The following is a 23,702-nucleotide window of genomic DNA, read 5'->3' on the forward strand; positions in this document are numbered from 1 at the left end:
CACGCTAACAGTGTCTCCAAATAAGCTGAGAATCTGAGCCCTAAGTCGGGCAAATTCAAAGCAGTTGCTGAACATTAGACAACAATACCTTTAGGGGTCGGAGTTTATTACAGTGCGTTTCAAGAGTATTTTACTTGAACTAAGTATAAGACAGAGGTGGGACAAAGTCATTGTTATGCAAGTCCAAGTCGAGTCGCAAGTCATCAAATTCATGACTCGAGTCTGACTCGAGTCCAAGTCACATGACTCGAGTCCACATCTCATAGGTGGGACAAAGTCATTGTTATGCAAGTCCAAGTCGAGTCGCAAGTCATCAAATTCATGACTCGAGTCTGACTCGAGTCCAAGTCACATGACTCGAGTCCACATCTCATAGGTGGGACAAAGTCATTGTTATGCAAGTCCAAGTCGAGTCGCAAGTCATCAAATTCATGACTCGAGTCTGACTCGAGTCCAAGTCACATGACTCGAGTCCACATCTCATAGGTGGGACAAAGTCATTGTTATGCAAGTCCAAGTCGAGTCGCAAGTCATCAAATTCATGACTCGAGTCTGACTCGAGTCCAAGTCACATGACTCGAGTCCACATCTCATAGGTGGGACAAAGTCATTGTTATGCAAGTCCAAGTCGAGTCGCAAGTCATCAAATTCATGACTCGAGTCTGACTCGAGTCCAAGTCACATGACTCGAGTCCACATCTCATAGGTGGGACAAAGTCATTGTTATGCAAGTCCAAGTCGAGTCGCAAGTCATCAAATTCATGACTCGAGTCTGACTCGAGTCCAAGTCACATGACTCGAGTCCACATCTCATAGGTGGGACAAAGTCATTGTTATGCAAGTCCAAGTCGAGTCGCAAGTCATCAAATTCATGACTCGAGTCTGACTCGAGTCCAAGTCACATGACTCGAGTCCACATCTCATAGGTGGGACAAAGTCATTGTTATGCAAGTCCAAGTCGAGTCGCAAGTCATCAAATTCATGACTCGAGTCTGACTCGAGTCCAAGTCACATGACTCGAGTCCACATCTCATAGGTGGGACAAAGTCATTGTTATGCAAGTCCAAGTCGAGTCGCAAGTCATCAAATTCATGACTCGAGTCTGACTCGAGTCCAAGTCACATGACTCGAGTCCACATCTCATAGGTGGGACAAAGTCATTGTTATGCAAGTCCAAGTCGAGTCGCAAGTCATCAAATTCATGACTCGAGTCTGACTCGAGTCCAAGTCACATGACTCGAGTCCACATCTCATAGGTGGGACAAAGTCATTGTTATGCAAGTCCAAGTCGAGTCGCAAGTCATCAAATTCATGACTCGAGTCTGACTCGAGTCCAAGTCACATGACTCGAGTCCACATCTCATAGGTGGGACAAAGTCATTGTTATGCAAGTCCAAGTCGAGTCGCAAGTCATCAAATTCATGACTCGAGTCTGACTCGAGTCCAAGTCACATGACTCGAGTCCACATCTCATAGGTGGGACAAAGTCATTGTTATGCAAGTCCAAGTCGAGTCGCAAGTCATCAAATTCATGACTCGAGTCTGACTCGAGTCCAAGTCACATGACTCGAGTCCACATCTCATAGGTGGGACAAAGTCATTGTTATGCAAGTCCAAGTCGAGTCGCAAGTCATCAAATTCATGACTCGAGTCTGACTCGAGTCCAAGTCACATGACTCGAGTCCACATCTCATAGGTGGGACAAAGTCATTGTTATGCAAGTCCAAGTCGAGTCGCAAGTCATCAAATTCATGACTCGAGTCTGACTCGAGTCCAAGTCACATGACTCGAGTCCACATCTCATAGGTGGGACAAAGTCATTGTTATGCAAGTCCAAGTCGAGTCGCAAGTCATCAAATTCATGACTCGAGTCTGACTCGAGTCCAAGTCACATGACTCGAGTCCACATCTCATAGGTGGGACAAAGTCATTGTTATGCAAGTCCAAGTCGAGTCGCAAGTCATCAAATTCATGACTCGAGTCTGACTCGATTCCAAGTCACATGACTCGAGTCCACATCTCATAGGTGGGACAAAGTCATTGTTATGCAAGTCCAAGTCGAGTCGCAAGTCATCAAATTCATGACTCGAGTCTGACTCGAGTCCAAGTCACATGACTCGAGTCCACATCTCATAGGTGGGACAAAGTCATTGTTATGCAAGTCCAAGTCGAGTCGCAAGTCATCAAATTCATGACTCGAGTCTGACTCGAGTCCAAGTCACATGACTCGAGTCCACATCTCATAGGTGGGACAAAGTCATTGTTATGCAAGTCCAAGTCGAGTCGCAAGTCATCAAATTCATGACTCGAGTCTGACTCGAGTCCAAGTCACATGACTCGAGTCCACATCTCATAGGTGGGACAAAGTCATTGTTATGCAAGTCCAAGTCGAGTCGCAAGTCATCAAATTCATGACTCGAGTCTGACTCGAGTCCAAGTCACATGACTCGAGTCCACATCTCATAGGTGGGACAAAGTCATTGTTATGCAAGTCCAAGTCGAGTCGCAAGTCATCAAATTCATGACTCGAGTCTGACTCGAGTCCAAGTCACATGACTCGAGTCCACATCTCATAGGTGGGACAAAGTCATTGTTATGCAAGTCCAAGTCGAGTCGCAAGTCATCAAATTCATGACTCGAGTCTGACTCGAGTCCAAGTCACATGACTCGAGTCCACATCTCATAGGTGGGACAAAGTCATTGTTATGCAAGTCCAAGTCGAGTCGCAAGTCATCAAATTCATGACTCGAGTCTGACTCGAGTCCAAGTCACATGACTCGAGTCCACACCTCTGGTATAAGATGACAATAATGAGATGCAGCCCTTTCTCAATCCACTGCCAGAGAAATGCCTCACCAACCCGTGTTGTTCATTGGGGTTATTTGACCATCCTTCACCACACCGCTAAGTGTGAGATGGTTGAGAGTGGACCAGGACCGGTTCAAATATCACTTGCCACTTATTTTCAGTCATGGCGTAGAACTGAACTCCAGCCCCCCCAGGTTCATATTGCAGCCATGCTAACAACTGCAACACTCCACTGTGATATGCACACTAATTACATATTTTTTGACGGACAATTTGACGTGATAATTTTTTTTGTAATTCCTTTTAACATACTAACATTTCAAGTGGGCCTTAAAATAAATTTATATGCAGTTTTTTTCCATCTATATAGGTTCTCAGCAGAGCAAGGACATCAAAAGAAATCTCAAGTACCCTATTTGGACAATGGTTATCATGAACCACAATCTATTAGTTTCTCTCGTAAAAATGCGCGTGTGTGTGCGTGTCGAGTGGGGAGCGGTCGTGTAGCGGTTAGCGCACCGCGCTACGAACCTGGCGACCCGGGTTCGATTCCTGCTCACGGTCAACACCCAGTGACGATTATCTGAACCGGTCCTGGGCCTCCCCTAGGTCGACTCAGTCTCAAATGAGAACCTGGTGCGATGTGTAAACATCGCCGCTTGGGAGACAAAGGCGGTCGGGCGTGGTGTTGGCCACCCACCCCCTCGTTTGCCGTGCCGGCCTTTATAGGTGCTCGCTAACAGCACTTGCCCCTACAGTCTGTTAAGGCTATACGGGGGATCTTTGTCTTTTTTTCGTCGAGAACATAAATCAGCATAGCAAGAATGGCTCCCCTCTCCCATTAATGTGATCGGTCCCATTTAAGCAGATTTAAAAGTATAATGCTGCAGCCACAACTGCACATGGTTCATTTCGCAACAGCCATTTAATGCCTGCGATTATTCTACAGTGTCTGGTCGATGGGTGCACAATCATTGGGGAAGTATGATTAAACAAGACACTTCAAAATTGCTGTTTTATCCTAAAACGTGAATAGTGTTGCTGCGACTTAATTTTTTTTTATTGTTTTGAAAGTGCGATTGATTAGGGTTGGAAATGTGCGATTAAAGCAGTGATCGTGAACTGCTTTACCCTGTAATGAATACATAAATACATCCGAGCACATCGCGTTAGTATTACAGACATCACAACGTGCTTTGCCAAGTTCAACTTCGGGGCGGGAGCAAGCGGGGAGGGGGGGGGGGACAAAACGTTTTAAATTTTCTGCGACGATATCAGAATTTGTTTTCTCCTCCACAAAAGGCGACCGCACTTTCACAATGCGCCACTCAGGCGCGCGCACAAAGGCACCAGAAAAAAAAAACAAATCGACGGGCCCGGCGCGACGGACTGAATGACAACCGGCGAGCGACGCTTTTGCCGCTCGCCTTGAACTCGCTCACATCTGCCGGTGCCGTTGTGCGCGTTGAGGAAAGCAAGAGGCTCTTCGCCATGCAGGGCGCTCTGCTCCACGAAGCTCTTGTCCATCGCGTGCACCATCAGCGTCATCTCCTGCCGGCTGCCACCGTTGCCGCCCTCCTTGCGCTTTTTGGACATTTTCCTGCAAGCGAAAGACAATTCCTCGTTACCACCGGCACCGTCGTCATCACCGTCGCCATCATCTTCGTCGTGGCTGTGGCCGCTGGAAGCGATCGCTAACGGGTGAATCGCAGGCGTCCCCTCGCTGCAAATTTGTCGTGAATGGATATCGTTCTCGTCGTTGTTATCATAGTCACCGTTCAACGGGTCCCCTTAAGAAGTTTGGGGAAACAACGCGGCTTTATTCAAATCAATGTTGATGCCATTACTATCTTAGAAGGTGGATTTGCTTCTCTTTACCTGCCACTCCTGCAGTCACGTGAAAGGTCAAGGCGCAGCTCGGCAATTTCCTGTTCACGCCATTGCTAGCAGAAGGGCCTTCACTAGAGCGAGCTCCAGAGAATGGGCAATTGGCCTTCTCTTCCAACGCCAGGCCAAACAAAGAGGGTGTGGGTACGCACCAGAGGTGGGACAAAGTCATTGTTATGCAAGTCCAAGTCGAGTCGCAAGTCATCAAATTCATGACTCGAGTCTGACTCGAGTCCAAGTCACATGACTCGAGTCCACATCTCATAGGTGGGACAAAGTCATTGTTATGCAAGTCCAAGTCGAGTCGCAAGTCATCAAATTCATGACTCGAGTCTGACTCGAGTCCAAGTCACATGACTCGAGTCCACATCTCATAGGTGGGACAAAGTCATTGTTATGCAAGTCCAAGTCGAGTCGCAAGTCATCAAATTCATGACTCGAGTCTGACTCGAGTCCAAGTCACATGACTCGAGTCCACATCTCATAGGTGGGACAAAGTCATTGTTATGCAAGTCCAAGTCGAGTCGCAAGTCATCAAATTCATGACTCGAGTCTGACTCGAGTCCAAGTCACATGACTCGAGTCCACATCTCTGGTACGCACACTTTACTCCTCCAGCTGCACAAGAACCCACCCATCGATTACCTCCGGTGAAACCAGTTATCCTGCTGTTAGTGGACAGAGGCATGGTGGGATGGGACTGAATAAAGCTCCACCATAGTTTCGACTGCCAGTCCGGCAGATTGAACCAGAAACTTGTTAATGGCTATTCCAGTATCAGGTTCGAACCATGACACCGTTGCAGCGTCCTGGGGAGAATAACTTAGCTTTGTTAAAGATCCAAATCAATTTTAATGTTCTGCGTTGATAACTTGCTATCTTCTTCGACAAGCAGCTTGTACTGTTGTGTGAGCCTTTTTACAGGCCCACGCTACGTAATTGCATATGATATGTCACATGTAGCTTATTTCGATGTAAAGAAAAGTAATTAATGGTGTCCTTAAAGCATCATGTACATATATATATACAATATGAACAAACACTTTAGCTCGTGCATGCATAGGAAAAGTTTGTTCAAATACATGACACTCATTCGAGTAAAATCGGTCAAATGGATACCTGGTAATTGATCTTGCCTTGGTCAACTTGACCATTATTTCGATTTAAAGCTTTCGTGACTGCAGGGATTCATCTTCTTGGTTCATTCGGTGTAGTCACGTAGAATGGAAATAATAAAATAATAAAAGTAAAACATAATAAAATAATATAATAAAATAAACTAATATAATAAAATAATACAATGTTTATGTTTTATTTTTATTATTTTATTATTTCCATTCTACGTGACTTTGCCGAAAGAACCAAGAAGTTTACTATTATTGCCACTGTTAAACATCAAGATACAACTCTACCCATGCATGACACTGCAGTACCAATGCTGAATACGAATATCTGATAGAAGCGTATAATATGATTCACTGAGCAGCTGGTGCTTAAAGAATGAAGCATTTGTCCTCGTATTCACCGGATCATCATCATCATCATTCGCTCATTAATGTCCCCACGTTCCCCCAAAGACAAAGCCCAAGCCATAATCAACGTTTACCCATCGCACTTACCGAAATATATTCCCCCATAGCCACTCTCGACACAAATGTAACGCAATCGCAATATCTCCTGTTAACATCAAAAAGCTCTATCCTCTGTGGTCTGTTCAGCATTACATTCCACAAGGGTTGATGAGTAATGTGACCACGGGGGTTGTTCTTCCACCATCTATTCCAGGCAGACAGCCGACTAAATGTCGCCTTCATTTATGTTGCTTTACACCGATGGTTGTCAACCATTTCTGGTGCTGTGGCCCCGCCAGAGTCAAGACCATTGGTCGCCGCGTGTGCCCTCCTCGGTCCAGAATCAGAATATGTATTTATACTGGAGGAATCCGATGAGCTATGAAGCTCTTTTTCACACAAGTCCAGTAGGGGTGGGTCAGAACCTCACAACAACACAAACAATACAAAACGACGATAGAAGTGCAAAGTATAGGAAAGGTAAAGAAATCACTTGAACAAATATAAAATAAAACGAAAGAATTTTATATCTTACCGAGTAAAGCCCACCGAGCTATGAACTTATTTTTCAGAAGCGACCTGGCCACAAATGATAGCTCAGCAAAGTGGCTTATCATGTGGACATTTATAACAGGAAAATAATTGTAATAATTTAAATGCACGTTTTTCTAATTGCGGAGGGAACCGCCGAAGGACCCGGAGAGAAACCTCACACGACCACGAGGAGAACACGCAAACTTCAAATATACAACAGGCATCAGAGATTAGGGTCGAACTCCATGACCTCCTCTACACCAGGCGAGGTCGTTAACATCTCGCCACTGTGGCACCCCAACATCTTGCCACCATGGTGGCTTTATTTTGGTGATTTTATAAAAGTTTTTTGGTTTGGCCATGTTTGTTTGTTGTAGTACAGAGTTAGACTGATGGCCTTAATCTAAGTTGTCTTGTGGTTGTTGTTGTTTGACTTGCATCCCACTGGGATTTTTGCACACAGTGTTGGTGTACGGTGCTTTTTCTGTAATGTTTTGCTGTCTTTTCTTGGATTTTCTGTTTGCACTCAGTCACATATTCACTTTAAGATGTTTTTTTGTTCATGTTTTTGTTTTTTGTTTGTTGCGGTTGCACCAGATTCAAGAGCCGAATGGCTCACAGGACTATACCTAATAAATGAACTTGAACTTGAACTCCCCACCACTCCCCCCAGAGTCAAGACAATTGGTCACTGCTTGCCCCCTTCCCGGTCACTGCCTCCCACCCCCCACACATATTTATAGTTATACCGGGCGGTCCAGATGTCCTGTGATCCCCGTTTACTTCTTTAAAACTTCGTGTTTTTTAAATCCTTTATATTAAGTTCACTTGCTTGCTTGCTTGCGCGCTTATGACCGTGCAAATATTTCGGTCGTTTTTTAACCCACTTCCCGTGATCCAATCGAGCTGATATTTTGCACACAGGACTCGTTGTGCGTGACAATTTCTTTTCGAGAATTTTTTTTCTCCAAAATTTCACACTTTTTAGGAAAAAAAAATGATATTTAATTACCAATTGCTTAATGGTGGCAGGCAATCATCTGACCCATAGGTGGCAGCCATCTCAAGCCAGAGGACGAGAGGACTCTAGCCGCCCGTTTCAAAGACCAATGTGGGCTGGGTTGTGGCCCATTGAACACGCATATAAAGGATTTATAGTGAAAAACTTTGTTTTTACGGGTTAATTTTTTGGAAGTCAGGTTTATTTACAACAGAAATTAATACGCAAAGGATAAACCGAACGAAAAATGTTCGGGATCGATTAAGCGTGGAGTCTACAAAACATCTGGACCACCCTGTAAACAGAGATTACATATCCACACATATAACGCAGTGTGAAAAAGGTATTTGTTTCACGTTGTGCATTGCTGTGTCTCGTCACAATAATCCGGTGCCATCTATTCCCCGCACACTTTCGAAATTTCATCTGCACGGTATCCATGCCACAGCCTGCTTTTATATACTGTGGAATGGGCCATACCATGCGATCGAAACGTCGTGATATTTTTATTATTTTTTCTATCTACGTGGCTTTCCCGAAAGATCCAAAGAATAAGGCACTTATCACGTGACATCCTTTCCTCAAAACAAAATAAATCCGAAATGACAACTTCAAAACTAGGTGCAGTATTAATTTCACGAAAAAAACCCCCCTGCAAATTCCCTCCAATTAGCATCGATTAAGAAGCTACATGGACATTTCATGCTAATGTTTTATTTCCCAACTCGTGCTACATTTTCCAGTTGAGTGATCTTCTTTCTCATTTCAAAATTTGACTTAATTTAGCTCTGTGTCTTCACAATTTCTCATTACGTAATGACAGAACTTGCTTTGACGTGTTGAATGAATCCTCACATGCCAATCAGTTAACATTTCTATGTTGGAAGCAACTCCCCGCCCCCCGCCCAGTTGTCACGTATTACATCGGTGTCAGTTCTGAATAATATTAAAACATTCCTGGTGCCTTCACCCACCGCCTCCCCGCCCCCACCTTTAAATTAACAATGCGCGCGGTGACTGCTGCCGTTTATCAAGACTCCCATCGCTGCAGAATCAAATCTCCTGTTGCCTAAAATTGAGCAGACCCGACAGCTTGTTTGAAGGCTCCTCTCGATGCCAGCAGACTGCCACTCGTAGTGCCCGCACGTCTGCGGAGTTACTTAACGTGTTTGTCACGTCCCAGGGCTTGTGCCACGTAACACTGTGGACGCAATTCAAAAGTGGACATTTCTAAAGTTTGGACCTCGCACATTCAGCTGTTGCCTACGTCCTTTTAGAGTGAGGGTGCTGATGTTGTTTTTTTGCGAGGCGACTCGTATGTGCGGCATTGGTCATGCGCGTATATGGCACGATCAATTAATTGAATAGAAACACATAACCAGTGAAAATCCTGGCATTTCCTGCCTCCAGAGTAAAAACTCTCGTGCTTAATTGGCTTGGCTACAAACGCATTTCGCTAGGGGATGCACATGGCTACTATTTATTGGTAAGCGTTCACATTTTCCAGACTCCTCTTCAAAAAAAAATACTGCTGCATCCTGTGGAATGATGAGACCAGTTTGGCAGCAATTCTTGCATGAGTTGTTGTACCTGAACACATGCCAAGCATCTGCTATAGTGACTGATTATGCAGCTTTTGTTAAAGTTGTTAGAGAATGGCAGGCTATGCCTAATTTGTTTCAAACCCGTTATTGGCAGACAAAAGGCCTTGAGCATGCCAGGAAGGCTGCTTGCCTACTAATCAAGCCTTTAGAATATTTTTTAAAGGTATATTATTTCGCAGTTGTTGCAATTTTACTGGGAGATTCCAATAAAGAGAGTTTTGCGCAACAATCCATTCTATGTCATTGCCACATAGGCCCCTAAATGTACGTACTATTTCCAGAAGAATGTCGACACGAGCACAGCAATTCCGGTTTTTTTTGCATACCAACACGTATGAGGGCTCACACAAAGGCGAACAATAATTCTCAAAAAAGTGCAATTTTAAAGCACATCACTTTGAAATGACAGGGTATCAGATAGAGATGACACCTGAATGTTTTTTTCACCCTTTTTCTGGATGGAATAATGTACGTCATGATGGCAGGAAATAAGTGCTCTTCAGCCTTCTCAACTCATTGCATTTCAGCAACAGAAACCAAGTGCCATTACAATGGAAAAAAAAATACAAAGAATACAAAAAAACACAATAGTGCTTGAAAGAGGATATATTTTGTTTATACGCTATCTGACATCTAAGTAGAAAGCTGTGTTCCGTAATGCATTCCTAACAGCCTTTGTCCTAAGTAGAAATATAATTTGTTTTTCACACCAAAAAAACTGTTTCGTAATCACGTTTGCTGCCACAATTACATTTTTAAAAGGTGCTTACATTTTGTCAAAAGCAATTATATGGAGTTAGGACGTAATGGCAGTTAAATTGAAATCGTGGAGTGGTGGTGCAGCCGTTTACGTTCTGCCGCTATGAACCTGGCGACCGGAGTCCGTAAGTGGCAAGTTATATCTGAAGCAGTGACCCTTGACCCAACCTGTCCTGACCAGCGTGGTGAAGTGTGGCAAAACAAACGCCGCTGTGGTGAGGCCTTCATCTAGCAGTGGATTGACAAAGCTATAAATTACTCTTGTACATTTTTGCCATTTTTTTATTGCTTATTTTGAAAAGATCAAAACATCTTCACCACAAAATATCTTCACCGGAACTTAATAGCCCTTCTTTCCCAAGTCCTTTTCATCTATAATTGTAGACAGGAACACAAACAATTATTCAAAGAAGTCTTTGGGGTTGGCAACATGACTGATTTACCAAACTTTTCCTTCTCTCAACAATTCAAACTCACCGACGGATACTCAATATTTATAAGAGTTATTCGGCGACTATATTATTGTAAGAATTGTGCTCTGTGAATTGCATGAACTAATATAGTGAAGTGTTTTATCGTTTTTATTAGCAAAGGTGGACCATCTGCTGGGGTTCTTTTTTGTTAATCAGGAAAATTACGAGTTTGAGGCTGCTTTGTACCCATACGTTCAATATAAAGCCTCTACCAATTCACTCCCCCTCCCCATTGCAATTCCACGCACAGTCATGATTTGGTTGCTGCGATTCAAGCATTGATTTTCTTTTCCCCATTGTGGCGAATGTAGTGGCCTCTAGTGGCAACGACATGAGGACCCATTGTATACAAGCTACATTATAACATTGCAAACCCAACCATGAATCATAATATCCACCCTGACCAATTAATCGCCCACACCCAGTGCAATATTTGCGCGTGGCGTAACTACCATTTTCTATAGATGGCCAGGTATCTGACCTTTTCACACATCCGCCAATACGATACCTCAGTCCCCCAGCAAGTCAGATACGCGGCATTTTGCCCGCATGGTTTGACATTTGTATTGCGAGCATAAGAATAGATTTTAATTGATGAATCGATATGTGATGCCTATGAATGGAAATTTAATTCAATTTAGTGATAAATAGTATTGGCCCATAGGTGACCTTAAGTGACGCGAGATAGGGTAAAGATGACATTAAAGCAAATGCTATCTACATTTATGAACTCTTTTGTATTTTTAGACCACACCATAAATAATAATTGGAGGTAAATTGAGCTTCAGACTGCTGATAAATGTACACAACGCGTTTAGCGCGACCAAATTGTGCATAAAAAAAGTGTTGCATCGCTCTCTCACACAAGCGCCGAGAGTACGCACAAGAGGAGTTACCTGCGGCTCTGTATAAACATTGAGACTGCTGGGGGAAATGCCGTTAGTTAGTGCGTAACGAGACCAGCAGAACGGCAGGAAGGGTTACGACACGCACAACACTGTGCCTCAAGTCGCCTTCGTCTCTCCAGCCTTGCTGTTTCCACACAGCGCCAGCTTCTCATTTAAAACTTATCTGACCCCAGGGGTCACTCAGGGCAAGCTCGGATACCACTCGCCGCTGACGTTATCCACGGCTGAGAATCGAACGCAAGTTGCAGGCGTCACAGTGCAGGAGCGATAACCACTGCGCCACTGCTCCCCCACTCACGTGGAGAGAAAACACATCTCTTGTTTAAGAATGGCACACACCATATGACTGGGTGGTGTGGACAGCACCATGCCCGGCCACCTTTGCCTCCCCCGGTACTGATCTTCACACATGGCACCAGGTGCTCGTTTAACGCCAGAGGTCGCAAACGGGTTTTGATTCCTTACCCGTACCCGTACACGGCCGCACCAGGGTCGCAAACGGGTACCCGTACCCTACCCGATACCCGGCTACCCGTACCCGGCCGGGTATCGGGTAGGGTACGGGTATCGGGTACCCGATTGCGACCTCTGTTTAACGCCAAGTCTGCCAGCGGGAGGCCCGGGGAACCGGTTGAGGAAACATTTGCCACCGATGCTGTCCATGTTCAGCAATTAAACCCTCCCCCGCCCCCCCGCGCAACTCCTACCCAAAAATACCGTGTGCCCAGAGGCAACGGTACGTCTTGTCTAAAGGTATTCAGAGTATTGTATGCAGTATCTCGAGCAGATAACATAACGCGACCCGCAATTAGTTTTATTTTCTTTCCTGCTTATTTGTAGGTCTGAACACACCTCCTTTTTAATGGCATTTCCATAACACAGTGTGGCCTGGCATGAGAGCACTACTTTGGAAAATCCCCACAGACTTCAGTGCTCCGTGTACCCTGTGCTAACACTCATTCTTTTTTTTTGTACAGATATTTCTCACATCCCTGGCTCTGTGTATGTCGTTTGAGTTTTTTATTTATTTTGGAATGCGCTGCTATGAGTGTTGGGAAAAAGATTGCGGAGGTTGATCAATGTGAAACTTTATACATATAAAAAAAAATATTGTACGGTGTTATGGTATATGCATTGAATAAATCAGCTCTTTCACAAAGTCAGAGTGAAACAATGTGGACATAAAATGGAAGGCAAGCCGAGTAAAAAAAAAGTAAGCGCATTAAAGGAGTATGCGAACACAGACATGGATATAAAATGGAAAAAATATACACATGGGCAAATGTCTAAATGAAACTAACTAGTAAATAAAACGTGCATTAAAAGTTGCAGCTGCTTTAGGAAGAAATGTTCTTGTGTCAATATTTAATGCTATGGACGTTTGGCCATGCTTGGACTGAGCACAGTTTGTTCCATTATTTAAGTACAAATGACCCGATTCCCTTTCGGGAGCATGTGAGAACGCTTAACACAACCCGTGTGACAAAGATATCCTTTGATTATTACACGGGCAGATTGTTATTGATTGGTTTAACATGTCGTTATTTCACTCCACTTGAAAACACCTCTGAAATTAGGCCTATCAGCTGCATATGGTAAGTACACGCAAGTTTCGTCACTACTTACAAGTAGTAAGCGTAATAGATGTAGCTCCTCCTGATGTGTATGAAATGGAGAAGGTAAGCATGAAAGAGACAAACAGGCAGACATTAAGGCATACAAAATTCATGCGCTGGAGGTCCCATCGGTTTGGGGGGGGGGGGGGGGAGGGAAATCCTCAATTCAAAATAAAAATTTCCGCATCTCAAAAAAAATCTTAATTTGATATATTTAAAGCTGAAAGTTACTCGAAAGAAAGGCAAGAGAATAAAGTTGGTTGAATCAAGTTGCCGAGTACACTTTTCTTTTTTTTACCAGGCGAGTCCCACTGAGATCCACAGCTATTTTTCAGGAGCGACCTGGCCACTGACGATAGCTCAACGAAGTGGCTCATAGCGATGGAAATTTACAGCAGCCGCCAAAATGCTCTGAACGCATAAACGGCGGGCTCTCTCTTGAACGTGCAGTGGGCAATGGGTTGCTCCACTGGGAAGAGGACGAAGCGTTGGCCGGCTGTCGGAGTGAGCGGGCGAGATCGGCAGCGGCGGCAGCAGCGGTGACAAACGACTCCTTGCCACCACCCATCGCTCGGAAAGAACGCGGGAAATAATGAGAGGCGGGAGGGGGGTAGGGAGAAAGGAAGGCCGTGTATAGGCAGGAGGGGGTAGGAAGAAAGGAAGGCCGTGTTTTTATATTAAAAAAATGGTCGCTAAATAATTGATAAAATAATTCACGTTTGCAAACACAAATTGGTAAAAGTGGTGTGAAAGTGCTCAGGGAAACACATTATTCAGGTACTTCGATGGCAGACTCTCAAAGCACAGATCATCATACATGGCCACGTCTGTGTAAAAAGGCATTTGTGCGTGTATTTTTTTTATTTCTCTCTCCAAAGGAAATTAATATTCCACACTTCTGTGAACGGAAAGTTATCTCTGGAACATTGAACATTGGCACCGCATCACACCCCATTCCACTTCTTTCAATTTCTTTACACCACTCTCACTGTGAGCTGAGGTCCCCAGGCGGCTGTGGGCGGTGTGTACACGTGTGTGTGTGTGTGTGCCGGCATGTGCGTCCACACGCATGAGCGGGATTATGCAAGCATATGGAATACTAGTCACCAAGAAAATGACATCAGGGGCAGGACCGTGTTTGGGAAATTGCATCTTTTTTAAAACTGTGGGTCCAACAAGCCTGGCGCCTCCACGTCACGGTGACATCTCGGTAGAGACAATGAACCATATGGATCTCCTATCACCATAAAACTATGCATATATAACAAAGTCGATTGCTATTAGGTGTGAACATTTCCTGAAGTTGGTATGTTTTCACCCAAATACACATATATATAAAAAATATATTTCGATTTAAAGCTTTCGTGACTGCAGCGGTTCATCTTCTTGGTTCTTTCGGTAAAGTCACGTAGAAGGGAAATAATAAAATAATAAAAATAAAACATAGAATTATTTTATTATGTTTTATTTGTATTACTTTTCTACGTGACTTTACCGAAAGAACCAAGAAGATAAAAATATATATTTTAGTCACAATTGCAGATTTTAAGTTCTGTAAACAGATATATTTGGGACATATGTACGAGGCTTCAGATATACATACGGGCTCATCATATGCTCAGTACAACCGCAACAATGGTGGAATAATTCGACTGCACGCATCATTCTCAACTGCAGATCTCCATTGCGAGAAACTCCCCCCGTCCCAAGGCTTACCTGTCCTTCTGCTGACTCCATTGCTCCATTCAAGTCCAGGCTCAAGATTCAACTCTCGTCCTCTGCCCATGACTGCTTCTTCACCTTGAGTTACGCTACACTGTACGATCATCACCCTGTCTGCTCTGTAATTTCCTACTGCCCCCCGCCCCCCCTATTTTATGGTGTCTGAAGATGCACTCATTTTTAAAGGCACTATACATCCGCATTTTATCATCTTGTATCAGCATTCCCGCTGCCTTTACACGCCCTCGGTGCTCCCAGAGAAACATCGACAGTTCTAGTTGCATCAAAACATTACCTAACACACATCTTGTACATTCCCTCATCACAATGACGCTGATGATGATTTGGTATGGCCATTGAAGAATAACGATTACAGATGCATTTATAAGTGATTTGGCCATTCAATTGCTTTCATTTGAGAATCAGTGAATGCAAATACCCGTCCACCCAACTACCTACACCCACTCACTCAACCACCCTTCACAATTACTCATGGGGCACTATGAAGTTATCTGCTCCACGGTTTGGTGTTTGTAGCCACGGTCATATAACAGGAGAGATTCTTTGATTTTCCACTCGTGCATGAGGTGGTTTTGCCTGGATCCTGTTATGCGCTTTCCATTGTTTCTATATACGATGGAAGCTGGGTAGTGTGGCTGTGGGCTCGTTGCAATACCTGACTTGTGCATGCATGGATTTTATGCATTTCTCAGTGGTAGCCGCGAGTTAAAACCCTGGTTGGGTGTTGACTCCCTCCCAGGGTCTATAAATGTAGTAGCACTTTGTAAGGACGTCAAAAGTGGTTGTTCTATGGATAGACTATCCTCCCCCCCCCCCAAAGCAATGTGTAATTTCCATTTCTGGCTCAAGGCTGTAAACAGAAGATGATCACCAACCTCAATGCTCATTGGGTAAATACATCACTCTGACTTGACTTTGACCGAATTCTAAAATCCTACAACGAACGGAATTAATCATATTGGTGTCACATACATTCTGCTCCACTGTGACAAATTCATCACCTAAATGGCCTCATCGCCATGCGGCTTTAAGTCTGTAACCTACATTGCTATAAGCACCGTTGACCTGGATTGGTTACGGTTCATTTAAATGATTGTACTGTTATTTTTTCTTTAATACGTGTTCATCCCGTTTAGACACACTGATGAAATTGAAATAAATAAATAAATCTACGCAAGTCATTTCAATATACTGACATGTTTAGCTATTCAGATTATGGGTATCCGAATGGCAGAATTATAATTATGAATCACACCAGTGAATAAACAACAAGAATCATGAAAATGTGACACCTTTTACATCTTCTGCACATGCTTGCACTCGTGTGTGTGTGTGTAATTTAGAATGTTGCCATTATTTGTGATGCAATCAACAGAGCTCATTCATTCGCCTTGCTTATTTGCGCTAAATTATAGCCCGCAAGAAATTCCACACTTGCACAGCCTCACCAGTTTGCATTCAAATCGACGCTGTGTTACAATTTCCTCAAGGTGAAAATATGAATACCAATGGGGTTTTAGGTCATTTGCATTTTCTGATCAGTGGAAATATCTGCGCAAACCCACTGAAAAACATAAAAGCATACATCTAATCGTTCAGCAATATACAAAAAAAGACTAAACAATGCTTTTTAGTCAATGAGTATTGGCCTAAACATTGACTAATATTTTCCCTTTTAAACATTTTCAAACTGGCCTAAGCTAAATCTATTGCAAAATTCTGGCAACTGAAATGTAATCACATGGTTTCTTCGCATTACCAGAAGCAATCCCACGCCGTAGGTTAGCAACCTCCTACGTCCAACACTTCATTGGACGAGAGCCCTGGCGTTAATTCTAACTTACCCGTCCACTCACACGTGTCCACCGTACCAACGAGCACCGCAATTAATTAGGAGGGTCCACGGGAAAATGAGTGGACCTGAAATGGGATCTTTAATTGAACGCCGGGCCTGTGGTGCGTTCGGGAAAAAGGGGTGAGAGGTGTGTGTGTGTGTGGTTCGTGGGTCGCAAACGTGCTGGCGTCACCTCCTGCGGAAAATGATGAGCAGGGCCATGACTACGAGGATGAGGGCGAGCGACCCCGCGACGATGCCCGCCACCCGCATGGTGTGGTCCATCTGCCGCTCGGGTGCCGGGGCGGCCGGTGGTCGCGGCGAGGCACCTGCACAGCGGACAAAAGCACATGGCCTGTCACGCCGCCCAGCCTCGAACGAAAACGCAATCAGAGCGATGGGAGGAGAGGTGAAAAAAAACCCAAGATAAAGGCTTTCCGGCAATAAAACGGGAGGTGTTGAAGATGTCCGCGCAACCAAATAGATATACCTATTGCAAGGCATCAAATCTGCATTAACCACACGTACGTGCGACAAAACATTCTGATGCTGGCAAAAAGGTCCCAATCGAAGCAATTGCACGTTTTTTTTCTGTCCGCGCCATTCTTATAGGTGGTGGCTATGCACGTGGCCTCTCGTTCGGCGCTGTCGAGGCAGCTAGGGTCGGTGGATCACCGCAAGAATGACGAAAACAATGCTGCGAGGCTCCCCTTCCCGTGTGCATCGAGGTGCAATACCCTGGCGCGTCAGCAGAATGCAGTACAGCAAAGTGTGGACTGATATCATCTGTTCCTTCTGTGTGGGATAGAGTGTTGTCCCCTCTTATACGTGGCTTTTATCCGGGTGCTCCGCTTTCCTCCCGCGTTATTATTAAACACTCATTAATTGGATGAAAACATCTCAATTTATATGAAAACATCCGAATATGTAGAGAACTGCAGAGCAATTGTTGGCACTGCCTGACAGCTTCCCAGCATGGTCTGTAGTTTCTCAGCGATTGTGCGATGCAATTTGGATGAACGACACGGTATAAAATCAATCGTTAGAATCGTTAGAGCAGACGAGTATCTTCTGCAGTAGTTTCACAGACACACAGAAGGCAGCCAGATTGAATAAGTGATTGAATACACTTTACTCATTGAGTTAATTTGTAATGATCATTGGTTTCACGTGAAAAGGCTTCGAAACTCTGGGTTGGATTACTTTTTTACAAACATCTAGTAAAAATAAAAACACCATTGAACGCTTTGCTTTGAATTTGCAGACATTCTCATGTCTACTTCAAGCATGTTCCTAATATACCCCTCTTTTAAAGGGCCTTTGATTATTTAAACCCATATAAACCAAACACATGTGGTAAACAGTGCTTCAACTTGTGCTGTGCAGTTCATTGCGAAAACAAGACGTGATTGCACCTACCACAGGATTCGATGGAATGTAACTCACTAACCAAGCCTGTCGTCATACTCGGCCGAGTTGCTGACCCTATTGACATCAGCCATAAACATTTGGCGGACGGCCGGGGCCGAGTGGACGTCTGAGCTAAGTGGGCTCAAGTGAGGCATTTAGGCGACACCGCTCGCCATGTCCACAGTGGACCTCAGCCAAGGCATTGACGACACGCCTCGCGAAACGACGGATTCCGCGAGATTCCCTGACAGTCATGTCCACATCGCGAATGTGCACAGGCACTGAGAAATTATATTTAACAAAAAAACAACCACAAAGTGATGCTAACCATATTCTTGGGGTTTTTTCGGTAAAGTCACGTAGGAAAAAATTAAAATTAAAATTAATAAAAGTACAATAAAAATAAAATAAAAATCACCACGTTTCGGAGGCAACACAAGCTTCCGTCTTCAGGTGGAACAGTCACAGCACGCTTGCTGTATCTTAATACCTACGTGACTTTACCGAAAAAACCCAGAAGCTTGTGTTGTATCCGAAACGTCGTGATTTTTATTTTATTTTAATTTTACTTTTATAAATTTTAATTTTAATTTTTACCTACGTGACTTTACCGAAAAAACCCAAGAATATGAATCCTTGCAGTCACGAAAGCTTCAAATCTGATGCTAACCACACATCCAGAATTTATCCGCCTTTGATTGCACATTACCGTCAGTTGAATCGACGAATATACACTTAGAATTAATTGGCTGTGCACGTGCCGAGCGCTTGGGAGACACTGCCATTTAAATGTAATATTCCGTCGCTATTACCATGCATAGTATGATATTCGCCATTGGGTCAGATGCTAGTGTCCGGTGGTAACTTAATACTTCAATTTTCTAACTGTGCTGCTTTTTCGTAGTAATTTAACACTCTATATAGAATGGCTATACATGGTGAACACATGGTATTTTGTAAGGAAATTAAAATGAATCTCTTAAGACTCAAACGTATTAGTGTATACAGGACGTTAGGAGAATGTTTTCCAAGTCACATGGCATTTGTATTTGTTTGGGCAACGATATGAATTCCGCATGTGCAAACATACCGCGTATTTCAAAACGGGAAATGTTGGCCGATGCAATATTTACCACCCATTAGGGGGGCCAACTCTCATTTGTCTTTGGGAAATATTCATCTCCCTGCCTGGCGACGTTAGCGCGCGTTCATAAAACTCGTCAAGCCAAAGCATATCTCAAACAGTCAACTTGCAACCGGGAGCTGCCTCACGTCGGACGCCTTTGGGGAAGTTATAAATTCAAATCAGCCATCGATCTATCAACCCTTGCCAAGTTGCCATATATACCGCGCTGGCGTTTGGAAGCTTCTGGTTGCATCACGAGGGAGTGCTTTTCTTTCCGTCCCAGGGCAGTTTGCGGCTTTAAAGCGGATTGTCCACTCACATCTGCTTCCTTGTTAATTCACACTTGATTTGTGCTATTCCTTTTAATTATGAATTTCCCGTCGATGTCAGTGCCCATTATGTTGCCGGCTCAAACGAAGACTCTCTCTCTCACGTGCGCTGATGTCATACGATGTCATGCGAACAGGCGTGCGACATCAGCTAATGTATGTGTGCATGTTGAACTTCCAAGTCTCACCGCCGTTACGTAGCCAACCGCGCGCATCGGAGGTGTGGGGAAAGGCCAACAAATGAAACGCAAAAAGCGGCTAAGGAGTGCACCAATGCAACTTGAAATGCATTCGCTCGCAATTACTCTGTTGCCTTTGGAAAGAGAGGCATGTTTTTGGAAGGCATTATTTATTTTATTGTTATCATTGTCCACAATTACGCAGGATGTTTTTTTTCTTGTTATATAAATGACAGTTTTGCATCACACTAGGGCACATTTCTTACAGGGAGGTTTCTTGCCTATAAACCTCAGGTAATTAACCAGCATTGCTTCAAGCAAGCTACGGTCTGATGATGAGACAATGAATGGCAAAAACCGGTCAAGCGTTTTGCTCGTATTGAAACATTACTGCTGATGATTATAATATGCATTCCCAGAATGAAACTTGATTTTGAGCTTTTGTGACGACTGCAGGAATTACTCTTTGGTTCTTTCGGTAAATTCACATAGAAAGAAAAAACTAAATTAAATAATAGCATACTACGTTTCGATTGCAACACAAACAATCATAACCAGGTACAAATGAAAGAGAAAACAAACCTAGTAACATAACAGTCAACACCCTACCTGGTTTCATACTCTTAGTTTTTTTTCGGTAAAGTCACGTATGTAAAAAATAAAATTAAAGTTAATTTCATTTTTTACCTACGTGACTTTACCGAAAAAATTAAGAGTATGAATCCTTGCAGTCACGAAAGCTTCAAATCTAGAACCCTACCTGGTTGATTACGTTCTTCCAAAGATTGCTAAATTTGAGAGGGAGACAAATCTCTCATTCCCAGAATGCTTTGCCGACCAATGGGTTGTGCAAAATATAAAAAAACAAATTACCTGAAGCGACAAATGGAGAAAGAAGGCTTTATTCATTTATTTTGCTCTCAATAATGCTCATCTCTGATGGAGCATCTGAACACAGAAAAGCAAAGCAGAAATATTGATCGGTTTAAGTACTAAAGGCGGCTTTGAAAGGTGTATGCCCGAAAAGATCTGACAACAATGCGTGCTTAGAAGACATCGGACATTGAAATGTTAATCTGTAGCTCCGTAATCTACCATGTCAATCCAGGACTGATCTATACTCAAAAGGCATGCAAAGATGCATTTAATTAATCGATTAATATTGAATCTTACGCTTACAATAATATATAATTTATGGCCTCTCACCAATCAGTTGCCGTTTGAAGGCCTCCGCACGCATTTCAGTCATTGGGGTTGTTTCACCACGCTGGTTGGTGCACGTTGGTGAAGGGGTTGGCAGGACAGGTTTCTTATATTACTCACCACTAAAGTCAGCCACCAATGTAAGCCGGGCATTGAACTCAAATATCCGTGTCTAAATAACAAGTGCATCAACCACGAAACCGCCGGTCGTTCTGCTCTGTCATCCACCATCCACCCCACCAGTCACCACAACTGCAGAATTGTGTGTCCAAGCATTTTTTTTTTTTGGGGGGGGGGGGTATATTGAACGTAATATGCAAATGTCACGCTCACATTTCGCTTAGGATAATGTGGTGAACAGAAATCTACACAGGAGACAAAAAAAAAGAGATAAAATCCGAATGAGACGGCAAAGCCGAGATTTTTTTTTAAAATCTGCAGTTCTTGAATCAATTCGCAACCTTGAAATGGAAATGATTTATCACAGTGCTGCATGTGGGAGGGGTGAATGTGCAAAATGTGTAATTACTCAGGTCTCGTCGCCACAACGGATGTTTACACGATAAAACATTTCTACTCGTATCATAGTCGGTCATTTGTGTTTAGTTTGTTGTCCTTCCAACACACCTACGTACGGCGAAAAGAAGTTCAACATATATACAGCCATGTATAAAGCACATTTGCTATAAACATATGGTGTAAGTCCTCGCTTAACGCGTGTTCAGACAACGCGTTTTCGCTTGAACACAGTTCTCCGATTTGGGAACACTTTTCGCACAACGTGGAATGCGCCCGTTGTAATAACGCCGCTTCCGAGAAGTTGACGATGAACCGCTTTCTTGCGGTTTGGGAATTCTGGGTGTAAGCGGGGAATGATGCAATGCTCGGCATACCCTCGTCTCGGTTATTAGTCTTGCCATCTTACCGTGTGCGCGTACATCGCATCTTGCAACCCCCCCCACCCCCCCCACCTTTTACGTAATTTATTGTGGGGGGAAATGTTTTCGCTTCACTCGTTTTCGATTAACAGTTTTTTTTTAATCGCGCTTTTCAGGAACACATCTACCTGCGTTAAACGACGAATTGCTGTCGTACGATTGCGCAATCCGGTCAGTTGGTTGCGAAACGGTGGAGCGAGCGGCGGCAAATTGGACGTTTGCAAGTTCAAATCCTGCTTGGGGGTTAACTCGGCCCATCACCTAGTGGAAAAGTCTACAGTGGTTCCATAGATAACCCCCCCCCCCCGCCATAGGAATGTGGAATTTCCCTCATTGGCTCAGGGCTATGAATATGAAATGAGCACTGCCTCAATGCTCATTTGAGCAGGTAATCACTTTTGACTTTTATACAATGTATCATTTGCAGAGATAATTATTCCCTTAACCAATACAGTAATTGCATATTGGTAAGTCAACAAGCAGAGAAAATGGTAATTAAATTTGACTTTCCCAAGTCTTATTAACTGCTGCATTGGTAGACACAAATTAAAAAATTTTGCGTAATTCTACATCTAATTTGGCAGTGCATGTGGAAACAAACACTAAAACTGACCTTCAAGGAAGGTCAAGGGAGGCGGTGACATGGCGCAGCGGTCGCGCGTTCAAAGCTCATCGCAGAGGTTCAGGGTTCGATTTCAGCAGCCGCCCTGGTTATCGCTGCGGTGTGGCGATAACCTTAATAATGCTAAGTGCCGCCTGCTTCACAGTGGACGTTCAAGACCCCGCGATGTAAATTTGCACCGGCGTCAGGGTCCAAACTTGCAGAAAATGACCCCGCATGTTGCTCAAATTGTGATTTTGCACTGCGGTTATCACCCCCTACTGGCAAATCCGACACCTAGTGAAAGAAAATAAAATTGAAGGAGCTGCAGCTGGTGACAGACAGCCTTTTACAACTTCACATGCTATATGTGCAGCAACAGATCTTACCGGACAACACGTGAAAACAGATACCCCCTGATAGCCTGTATAGACTGTTGGGGCAAATCCCGTTGAGATCATGTAGCCTTTAGATGTTTTCAAACACCAAATAGATTTTTATTGTGAGTTGGCATCTATTTAGGTTGGCACATTGCACAAGGGGATGCTGTGGCCTCTGCCATATACAGCCTTTGTCTGTCCTGTGCTCATGTTGATACGACTGAGCCAAACCTATAGGAAGCCCAGAGAGATTCAGATACCACTTGCCACCGATTTTATCCATGGCCAGAAGATTGTAGCACGGTGGTCTAACTATTGTGGCACCACTCTACACACACAACTTTCTAACTGTGTGCCACAGGGCAAGATGTTAACTACCTTGCCTGGTATACAGGAGGTCGTGGAGTTCGATCCCAACCCTGACACTTCGATATTCGGAGTTTGCATGTTCTCTCCGTGGTCGCGTGGATTTCTCCAGGTCCTCCGGATTTTCCCTCCACATTTAGAAAACACGCGTTTAGAGTACTTGGCTGCTATAAATGTCCCCGTGATAAGCCACTTCGTTGAACTATCATTTGTGGCCAAGTCACTTCTGAAAAAAAACTTCATAGCTCAGTGGGGCCTAGCGTGGTAAACTAGAAATAGTTTAGTTTTAGTATAGCATCACCCTTTTTAAGGTCTTACTGAATACTGACTATTCCTTCAGATAGACATGTGACTGTATCTATTTGTAAATTATTAACACGTGTGTCCGCATATCCGATTCACGTCAAAGAGAAGTGCTTGTAGTATTTACACA

At 43.8% G+C, this 23,702-nt stretch overlaps 1 protein-coding gene across 6 annotated transcripts in view; it reads right to left on the reverse strand.

Moving 5' to 3' along the window:
- LOC144931698 (receptor-type tyrosine-protein phosphatase kappa-like) overlaps nucleotides 1-23,702 on the reverse strand; it is a 126,532-nt gene that overhangs the window by 44,210 nt on the left and 58,620 nt on the right. For all 6 annotated transcript variants that reach the window (XM_078855874.1, XM_078855873.1, XM_078855876.1 and 3 more), the window contains exons 14-15: nucleotides 16,931-17,066; nucleotides 4,251-4,408 (exon numbers count right to left, since the gene is read on the reverse strand). In XM_078855874.1, coding sequence (XP_078712000.1) covers nucleotides 4,251-4,408; nucleotides 16,931-17,066 — 294 coding nt within the window. The remainder of the gene's footprint in view (nucleotides 1-4,250; nucleotides 4,409-16,930; nucleotides 17,067-23,702) is intronic.

Source organism: Lampetra fluviatilis, chromosome 4 (genome assembly GCF_964198595.1).
Source record: "Lampetra fluviatilis chromosome 4, kcLamFluv1.1, whole genome shotgun sequence".
Taxonomy (NCBI): domain Eukaryota; kingdom Metazoa; phylum Chordata; class Hyperoartia; order Petromyzontiformes; family Petromyzontidae; genus Lampetra; species Lampetra fluviatilis.